We start from the raw sequence: 9277 nt of genomic DNA, 5'->3' as shown, positions 1-9277 counted from the left end.
GCGTATACCCAAGGGTTTAGGGTATACTCAAGGGTTTAGGGTTTATGATTTAGGGTTTAGGTTTTTTTTTTGATGATATTAAAAATATTTTTTTTTATAAATCATTTTTTGTAACTACTATTATTTTTATTTTATTTATTTTAAAAACATAATATAACTTGACAATATTTTATTTCCTTTTTTAAAAGATATCAATTGTAAAATGAGTGATTCCTATTGGTTGGGTGAACCTCTAGGTTCACTCTAGGGGTGAACCCAAGAATAACTCATAAAGATATATGTACATATAAGCCCATGTATAGTAGTATGTACAGTAGTAATAGAGTGGTAAGAAAATAAATTCCATCTTGGGATATGATATGGTAACTTTTATGGTGCTGACTGCTGGGATTATTCTGAAAATCACTCATTCCAAAGAAACATTCTTTACAAAAAGCAAAGGCTCCCAATGAATAATAAATTGCTTGATTCAAACAGTTTTTATTTCTTTTTAAAGAACAATTTGATTAGAGATCAGTGCTCGTGTCTTCTCCTATCAGCCGCAAAACTCGCAATCCGGTTGAATATCATGATTATAATTAGTCACGCTTTTTTTCGTAAATTAATTAGTCACGCTTTTTTTTAGAAGGTCACTCCGGCAGCTTTGAAACTTTTATTTTGAATGGTTGCGCGCCTGATTAATTTACGCAAGCTAGCTAGCGAATTTTTGTATGACACAAATAGAATTTTGGAAAATATAGAAGTATATTGCTATGCAGTGACCATTTTCCCCGTTCACAACCATGGATACGAACTTGTCTATGTTATTATAAACATGAAATGTGTGTAGTATACTTGTAAATGGTCAAAATAATAGTTGTGTCAACACTCTCCAACACTCTCCAACACGTTCTTACTATTTTTTCAACACTCTCCAACACGTACACCTTCCATCGTCTCTCGTCCATGCACACACAATTAAAGAAAGAAAAAAAAATAGTAAGAACTTGCGTATAATAGCGGACATACATACAATGAAAAAGGGAAGTGAGAAAGAGAAGAGAACGTTTAATGAAGGGGGGTCCAAAAGAAAAACAGAATCTGAAACGTCAAATCATGTTAGTTGGGGGTCTTTGGATGTCTTTGGCTCTTTGTGCCCTCTTGACGGGTCTTGTCCACACACCTTATTAATCTTTCTTTTTTCACTGCGTTTTTTCTTCCATTATTATGTTTTTATTTTATTTTCAACTTCCATTTTCATTAGGGTTTTTGTTATGATCATAAAGTGAAACAGTATATATGTCATGTATATATGAACATAATTAAAAGTGACTAATTTTATAAACACACACACAAATAGTTTCTTTAAAAAGAAAAACTGTATTCAAAAGTAGACAACGATATTGAAAAGTAAGATTTGTTCTAGGAAACTTACATAGAAGATCATATATATACACTTCATTCTTCTTCTTTTCATTAGGTAAATTTTAGTTTATTTTTAAAATGTACCTTTTTCTTTTCTTCGACCATTTTCCTTCTATATATAGAGTGAGAAATAGATGTAGAGGTCACATACTTTTTTTTTCATTTGTGTATATCCATTTTAGAAGTATATATGGGTAACCAAAAAGTTGTAATATAACAAAATAAGTGTTTGTTAGTTTCTTAATTGAGTTGGTCAAACATACTATCTAGTACAAAGTGTTATGACATTTTTCATTGTTTCTCGGAGCATGCACTTAAATAACAAGGCCACGTTCTTATAAACAAACAAGAACAATTTCTGCAAGAAAAAACCTACTTAAACTATTATATTAAGCTTTCCAAAAGTGTGTTAATCATGAAGTCAAGTCTTCTTCGTTTATAAATAGACTTGCAAAATTGTGAAACATGCATTTATTGCAAAATACACTTATACCTAACCTATCAGACATAAGTTAGGAAGCAAACTTGTAGATTGTGAAGTTATGTGATCTAGGAAACTCGTGCGTGTTTAACCTGAAACAAGAACGTTACATCAAAAGACTATATAATATAATTATTTATTGTTTGCATCAAAAACAGAGTTCGATAAAGAAATGTTGCAATCCCGTGGCAACTACAATAAATCTGCAAAAGTTATTTTTTTTTTAAACTAAGGCAAGTCATATACTGCAATGAAAGACATCAACACACTTCCCATCCAAAGCTTCCCATCTTTCTCCTCCACTTCACTCACCGCCTTCACCACTTTCCCTTGCTTGTCCTCCAACACTTTCAGCACTTTCCCTTCTTCACTGTACTTCACGGCAACAGCATGAGGCCAACCACCTACCTGAAGCAAGTACTGGAACTTCACTGTTATTGGCAGCTTCAGGAACAACTTCCTCACGTTTGGATGATGCGCCATCACGTGTGTGAATATGTTGCGGTGACAGTGGACCGCCACCCAGAAATCTCCGTCTTTGTTTGTGCGGATGTTGTCAGGGAACCCATGCAATAGAGCTACCACTTCTGATGTTCCTGCTTTTTCCCCTTTCAACCAGTATTTCCGTAATCTGAGTGACAAAAAAAAAGAGGTCAACATGAAACTCATCACTGGACCAGGGTGGATACAACATGAAAACTATCATCACAATCCTTCCATTTAGCTTCAGATATAAGTACAGATAGCAGAAGTTATGCCAATGTATGTATAACACACAATGATGTGGAAGAATGAGAATGAAAAGATGGTACTTGTTGGCTAAGATGGAGACAGTGAGGGATTAAGATGAAGGACTCACCTTCCAATTGATCCTTCACAGAAAATGAAAAAGGAGCCGTCTTTGCCAAGTGATAAGCCATTAGGGAACTGGAGATTTCTCAAGAGAGTAGTAGTCTCCTTTGTTTCTGGATTGTATTTCAACACTCTCCCGGTGTCTTCCCCGGAGACAATCAAGTGCATGAAGTTCCTGAAAAAATGGGTTTAAAACAAACAATAATCAGGAACGTTTAGAAGCGCAGTCACAACAACACTAAGACGCACAGTTGGTTAACACAGTTCACAAGCTTCACTGAAGGTCAAGTTTTATTCAACAAGACACAGGAAACACAGTTCAAAGTCATAGAACCTTTTTACATACCTTCGCTGGAAAACAGAGCTGCTGTCTGTAAAGTAGACATTCCCTTCTTCATCAACGTCAAGATCATTAGTAAATCTCAAAGGCACTCCATCCGCCTCAGTTGTAAGAGAAGTAGCCAAACCTCCTTCAGGACCGACCTTCATTATCCCAAAATACGCATCCGCGATGTACAACTCCCCAGTTCTCTTGTGGAACCGAAGACCCAAAGGCCGTCCACAGATATGTTCATTCTTTAAGTAAGCCAACAGTGAAGACTTTGTATCACACAGTTCTGACCTAAACATACATAACATCACAGTATTTCAAACACACCTTAGTAGTAAATAGGCCTGGACAAAAGAAAACTAAGCCGAACCAAAAAAACAGAAAATTTGGAACTGGACTGAAACTCTCAAATATTCCTGGATAGTTCTTATATTTCTAATATATCCAAAATAACTGAACTGAACTAAAACCCAGCTGGTAACTGAATACATAATTATTTAATTATATATACATATAACATAATCAAATATATATATATATATATGTGTATATGTGATTTAAAAATATATTAAAAATATTCAAAAAATATTTGAAAAAACTTTTAATAAATATCCAAACTATCCGAAATCATCCAAAATTATCTAGATATTTTTAACTAAAATATCCAAAATAATTTTAATTATCCGAGATTTTTATCCAAATCATACTAAATCATTAGGTATTATATTAGAAATACCTGATATTTTACTTGAATTACCCGAACTAACCAAACAAAACTGGAACAGAACTAGAACCAGAGTTTTAGACGGCTCCTAAAAACTAGCTGAACCGATCCGAACCTAAAATTTGCTGGTTCCTATATGCATCTTTTAACACCCTATCTGAATGACCAGATAATCCAAAATACCCGATTCTATACTCAAAATGTCTATGCCTACTAGCAAATTATCACAAAACTGGATTCCAATTGAACTAACAGACTCACCGATTGTTCGACGTATAAGCAAAATCGTTCCATCGAGTACCATCCCAAAAGAGGATACGACCGTCGGCGACGCCGGTGTAGGGACCACGACCGAGCGGATCGAAAGCAATGCTCTCCGGACCCTGAACCTCGTTCGAGAATCTGATCTCGGAGTTCTGGAGAAGGTTCTCGTGGTCTCTCTCCTTGGGGAGAGACGAGAGCGGCGGCATGTCGATCTTGTGAGTCTGGAAGTCAGGGTACTTGGAGATGGAGCTGTGTTTGAAGGGGTCGAGAGCGCAGTAGACGGCGAAGAGGAAGAAGATCTTCGAGAGTTTGGAGAAGACAGTGGTCGCCATATTCAATGGGGGTTGGAGTTTGTGACGGAAGGGGATGAGATTTTATGGTTGGGGAAGTTGATGTTGATGATGATGATCGGAGAGGGAGTAGTTGAAAATTTTCAACATTTTCAATTCAATGATAAAAAGAAATTAAATGGAATAGGTTAAATAGTAACCGACACGTGGCGAGGTTTTATTAGTTAGTTTACTGAAACGATATGTGAGAGCGGCGTAGAGGAGTAGTGAGGGAAAACATTTGTTTGTGTTGTGTCTGGTGATATCGATTTTTTCGATCTGAGGAAAGAAGAGAAAAAAAGAGAAGTGCGAAGAATCATTAATCGTAGATGGGAGAATCGAGGTCGTTTGCGGAGGGATTCAAGGGGTTCTGGGAGGAGAGGTTGTCGTTCCTGGAGAATTACACGAGGTTCACCAAACGCGACACGCCTCTTCCTTCTTGGTCTTCCTCCGACGTTGAGGAGTTCATAGCTTCCGATCCCGTTCATGGACCCACCGTAAATACCTCTCTTTCTCTCTCTGGTTGATTTGTTATTTGATCCATTATCTATGTAACTAGCTATTCTCGTACATCTCCTCTGATTGATTGCTTCTCCTGTTCGTGTAGAGCTTCTGTTTGTTAGGCCCATACGCATATATATATATAGGCTAACATTATGTAACATTCAATTTCAGCTGAAAACAGCTAGGGAAGCTGCGACTTTTGGTGTTGCCGGAGCTGCACTCGGAGCTCTATCTACTGCCGCTTTTGCCTGGAAATATTCTAGGAGTCCGCATGGTAAAACACGTTTTCTCTCTATGACTAACCATTCAATCTATGATAGAAATGATAATTTCAACAAATATTGATAGAGCGCTATGCAGCGGCTTGCATGTTGCCAAATACGCTTTTTTGAATTGTATTTTTGTATTTCTATTGGTAAGTTCCGACACCTCTCTAATACTGCTGTTGGTGCGGCGACAGGTGCTGCATTGTCCTTCTTAGGAGGAGGTGTTTTTGGTTGGACCTTTGGGCAGGAAGTTGCGAACCACACCTTGCAACTCTATAAGCTGGACACAATGGCGGCTCAAGTTAAGTTCATGGAATGGTGGGAGCGCAAATCTCAATGAAGGTCTTGAATCCAAAATAACAAAGACTGTTGCTACTTTTTCCATCGAAGTATCTATATTGCAATCAGCTTGAAATGTGATAAAAGTTAAATCCATTTCCAGACCTTTTTTATTATGTTATCACTCGTTGAACATGTTTGTTTTTCTTGTCTCAATAATACATGTCCTCACATGGAGAGTGTTTTTTTGTGGAACCGAATTTGAAAGAAACCCAATAATGAAATGGTCTCAAAATATTGGGACTTGAAGATGATAAGTAAATAATTAGCCTTTGAAGCATATATATAGCATACAACAAGCTGCGAGATCCAGGGGTAAGGTGTACTCCACTCTATTTGAAAGAATTGAAGAAGCTCACAGTGTCTGCAAGTGCAACGATGAAGGAGTCAACGTCTTCCTTTGTGTTGTAAAAGTAAAGGCTGGCGCGTGCACTTGCATTCACTCCAAGATACCGGTGTAGTGGCTGCGCGCAGTGGTGTCCTGACCTTATCGCAACTCCATGCTGCAACATACAATAGTTTCTTATAGTTTTCATCCTACAATGGATATTCTAATGAAAGGGAGAAGTTAGTGTGCCCTTATCCTCCTCGAGGTACTAATTCTTATCCAGAGAATAAATATTCATTGAAGATAAGAGAAAAACAGTATATGATGGCACAGTTATTGACATACCTGTTGATCAAGAAAGGTTGCCAAATCAGTTGGGTGCAGTCCCTCCACATTGAAGGAACAAAGAGCTGCCCTTCGAACACTTTCAGAAGGCCTTGGGCCGTATATCCGAACATCAGGCACTGAAGACAGTTTCTCGTACAAATAGTTAGCAAGCTCTACCTGGACGACATAAGAAATTATAAATTACAGTTAGGAAAGGTAAATGTGGAATCCAAAACATCTTTTAGCTCGTACAAATAGTTAGCCTCTACCTGGACGACATAAGAAATTATAAATTACAGTGGTAAATGTGGAATCCAAAACATCTTTTAGCTAGTCTAGAAAGATCAGTGCGCCTGGCTATAGTTCAGTGACTGGTTGATGTCAAGTTGTAGAAAAATCATATCAAACCTCATATTCATGGATTTTCGGCATGCCAATATCTGACAAGTAATCACATGCTGCTCCAAGGGCAATTGCTTCACCAATTGCAGGTGTTCCAGCTTCAAATCTGGTATAATATCGAACTCTACTTATCAACAAACTGCAGCAAATATACAAATAAGTAACTAACATAAGTAGAAACCAAACCTGGATGGAGGTTCTGCATAAGTCGAATGATCAAGAAATACATCTGAGATCATTTCTCCGCCACCTAAAAACATCATGGAAACAAAAGGAAAAATAAGTTTGGGATTCAATTCAGGAACATCCTTGATTAATCAGAAAAGATCGTTGTTTCCATTGAATTACATACAAATAGACAGCTTACCTAAGAATGGAGGCATGGCAAGTAGAAGATCACTTTTACCATATAAGAACCCAATGCCTGTAGGTCCACACATCTGAAGCATGAATATCACTTTTTAACTATAAGCTTGACACAAGGCTTATTATGTATCACAAGAAGAAAAGTAAACAATTCCAACCTTGTGAGAAGACGCAACTAAGAAATCAGCGTTTAGCTTCTGGACATCAACCACCATGTGGGGAACACTTTGACAAGCATCCACCAGAACTTTCGCTCCAACATCGTGTGCCCAGACCACAATCTCTTCAACAGGAAGAGAAGATGCTAAACAGAAGGAAACAAAAAAACAGAGGTTAAAATTTTACCCTAACCCTGTTTTCTTTCACGGAACTGATTATAATAAGAACACGAAAAAAGGTGTCTACCAAGAACATTTGATACATGATGAACAGCCACGAGTTTTGTCTTTTCAGAAATCATCTCTCTCAACATGTCTATGTCCGGGACTTCATCTTCATTCAAAGTCACAAACTTTAGAACTGCTCCAGTCTTTTGAGATACAATTTGCCAAGGAACAATGCAACTATGATGTTCAGCCACTGTAAGTATAACCTGAAAAGCTAGCACCATTCAAAATCTCATTTGATATAAGTAAAAGAAACTTTGAGAAAGCAAACAAAGGACTTTATGCATACAAAAAAAAGTGCAGCAACAGTGTACAGTAGTAATAACTAGTTAACTATATTGGCTTCCAGCAGATGGGCACGCACCTCGTCTCCTGGTTTGAGGTTAGAAAGACCCCACGAATAAGCAACAAGATTGATGGCTTCAGTTGCATTCCTAGTGAAAACAATCTCTCTACAATCGGAAGCATTGATGAAACGAGCTACTTTCTTCCTAGCCAGTTCAAATTCATCTGTAGCCTTGGCACTACAATCATTCAAAACAACCTTTTATCAATCAATCAATCAATCAATCAGATGATCAAAATCCTAGTTAACAGTGAAAACTAAGTACCACCTTAAGTAGTGGATTCCTCTGTGAACGTTTGAATTATAGAACTCGTAGTAATTCTGCAAAGCTTCCAATACAGCAGCAGGCTTCTGAGAAGTCGCAGCACTGTCCAAGTACACAAGCTTAGACCCATTCACTTCCTGAAAAAACTCAATTTTGCTTTTCAGTAATCGCAATCCATACGGATTTCAAATAGAGAGTGAGTTGATCACCTGGTGTAGAATTCGGAAGTCTTTACGAGCGCGATGGCCGAGAGAGACGGGTTCGGAATCGGCGGTGATGGTGGCGGATAGCGAAGAGGAGGGGCGAGCGAAGGAGAAGCTCCGTCGTATGGAGAAGGTAGAGGCGACGGAGATGGCGGTGGGAGCTAGGGATTTGAAAGACGGGAGTTTCATAGCCACACCTTCCATGGTGGTTGGAGCAAGACGACGGAGGGAAGAGTGGGAGGTTCACCGTTTCTACTGTATAAAGTGAAAGGCCTGTTGGGCCCTCATGAGCCGGTTTGGGCCTTGCACGGCCTTGATTTGTTAAGACGGCAAAAGAAAAAAAGAAAGATCATGGGGAATGAGAAAAAAAAATGAAATTGGAATTATAATGCTGTTTAGTGGATGGTAAGCATGAGAAAAAAATGACAAGCATCTCACTCTGGCAATGCGTAATGTTTCCTCAAGAGTCATATGACTTGAATCTAAAAAGTCAATACAGAGTGTAACTGCAAGTCTGCAATATTATAGTATTGAGCTGGAAGTCAAGAAAAGATGAGTAACATACTTTACGTCTATGTTTCAAGTCCATACGACTTGAAATCAATCTAGTCTTACGAGTAGAAGAAATCTCTAAACCCCAAAGAAAAGTTTGAACAAATAAAGATCCATACTCCTTGTCTCTTTACCCCCTCAAACACTCCTCTACCTCTCCTAGACTTTAACTTTCTGAATTAATTGCTTTTTATCTTTTTGGTCCCTTGCAATAATGATTTGCTTTATGGCTTTTCCAATGCCTACAAACCATAAACCGTTTTAGTTGTTCGTCTATTTAATAGCCGTTCCAATAATTTTGACAGATACAAGGCATGACATTCCTCACAGGTCACAAAAGTACATTGGTGCACGTCTTTTTGTTTAGGTGGAAACAGCTACAAATCCCCCAAAATAAAATACATTTAAATAAACAGGATAAGAGAGTTATTGCCTTTTGTCTCTGGCACCCAAAAGAAAATAAATCAAACAATAATTAAAAGCAGAATAACAAGCAAAGGTAGGCTATCCACGTCAGATTTTTAAATCAACCAATCAGAATGTTTACTTTATCCACATCAGCCTACAAAGCCCGACAAACGTTTTTTTCCTGAAAAGCTTTGAGAGTC

At 37.8% G+C, this 9277-nt stretch overlaps 3 protein-coding genes across 4 annotated transcripts in view; 1 reads left to right on the top strand and 2 right to left on the bottom strand.

Annotated features, from left to right (window-relative positions):
* Positions 1-1991: 1991 nt before the first annotated feature.
* Positions 1992-4492, bottom strand: LOC108861286 (protein STRICTOSIDINE SYNTHASE-LIKE 3). The gene is made up of 4 exons (XM_018635127.2): positions 4054-4492; positions 3084-3359; positions 2745-2912; positions 1992-2516 (listed from the first exon to the last, which is right to left on the bottom strand). The coding sequence occupies exons 1-4, from the start codon at positions 4386-4388 to the stop codon at positions 2114-2116; spliced, it is 1182 nt and encodes a 393-aa protein (XP_018490629.1). The 5' UTR covers positions 4389-4492; the 3' UTR covers positions 1992-2113.
* Positions 4493-4616: 124 nt separating this feature from the next.
* LOC108861296 (succinate dehydrogenase subunit 6, mitochondrial) overlaps positions 4617-9277 on the top strand; it is a 40887-nt gene continuing 36226 nt past the window's right edge. The window contains exons 1-3 of one of the 2 annotated variants that reach the window (XM_018635138.2): positions 4617-4882; positions 5061-5163; positions 5350-5689. In XM_018635138.2, coding sequence (XP_018490640.1) covers positions 4715-4882; positions 5061-5163; positions 5350-5495 — 417 coding nt within the window. In that variant the 5' untranslated portion in view covers positions 4617-4714 and the 3' untranslated portion in view covers positions 5496-5689. Of the gene's footprint in view, positions 4883-5060; positions 5164-5349; positions 5690-9277 lie in introns of those variants that run through there. The other variant, XM_057005088.1, reaches the window with a different exon arrangement.
* Positions 5571-8362, bottom strand: LOC130509266 (cysteine desulfurase 1, chloroplastic-like). Its single transcript, XM_057005047.1, has 10 exons — positions 8124-8362; positions 7918-8051; positions 7668-7827; positions 7323-7509; positions 7076-7221; positions 6919-6991; positions 6738-6801; positions 6558-6657; positions 6168-6326; positions 5571-5997 (listed from the first exon to the last, which is right to left on the bottom strand). The coding sequence occupies exons 1-10, from the start codon at positions 8319-8321 to the stop codon at positions 5827-5829; spliced, it is 1392 nt and encodes a 463-aa protein (XP_056861027.1). The 5' UTR covers positions 8322-8362; the 3' UTR covers positions 5571-5826.

Source organism: Raphanus sativus, chromosome 1 (assembly GCF_000801105.2).
Source record: "Raphanus sativus cultivar WK10039 chromosome 1, ASM80110v3, whole genome shotgun sequence".
Taxonomy (NCBI): domain Eukaryota; kingdom Viridiplantae; phylum Streptophyta; class Magnoliopsida; order Brassicales; family Brassicaceae; genus Raphanus; species Raphanus sativus.
This window is presented reverse-complemented; position numbering and strand designations above follow the sequence as displayed.

Bases quoted from the DNA above. Each gene is read 5' to 3' on its own strand.
- LOC130509266 (XM_057005047.1), bottom strand. From the start codon at position 8,321: ATGGAAGGTGTGGCTATGAAACTCCCGTCTTTCAAATCCCTAGCTCCC. The intron at 8,052-8,123 runs GTGATCAACTCA...GAGTTTTTTCAG, and splicing joins ACTTCCGAATTCTACACCAG to GAAGTGAATGGGTCTAAGCT. The intron at 7,510-7,667 runs GTGCGTGCCCAT...CTAGCTTTTCAG, and splicing joins ACCTCAAACCAGGAGACGAG to GTTATACTTACAGTGGCTGA.
- LOC108861286 (XM_018635127.2), bottom strand. From the start codon at position 4,388: ATGGCGACCACTGTCTTCTCCAAACTCTCGAAGATCTTCTTCCTCTTC. The intron at 2,913-3,083 runs GTATGTAAAAAG...CCATTTTTTCAG, and splicing joins AGCTCTGTTTTCCAGCGAAG to GAACTTCATGCACTTGATTG. The intron at 2,517-2,744 runs GTGAGTCCTTCA...TTTGTCACTCAG, and splicing joins TGTGAAGGATCAATTGGAAG to ATTACGGAAATACTGGTTGA.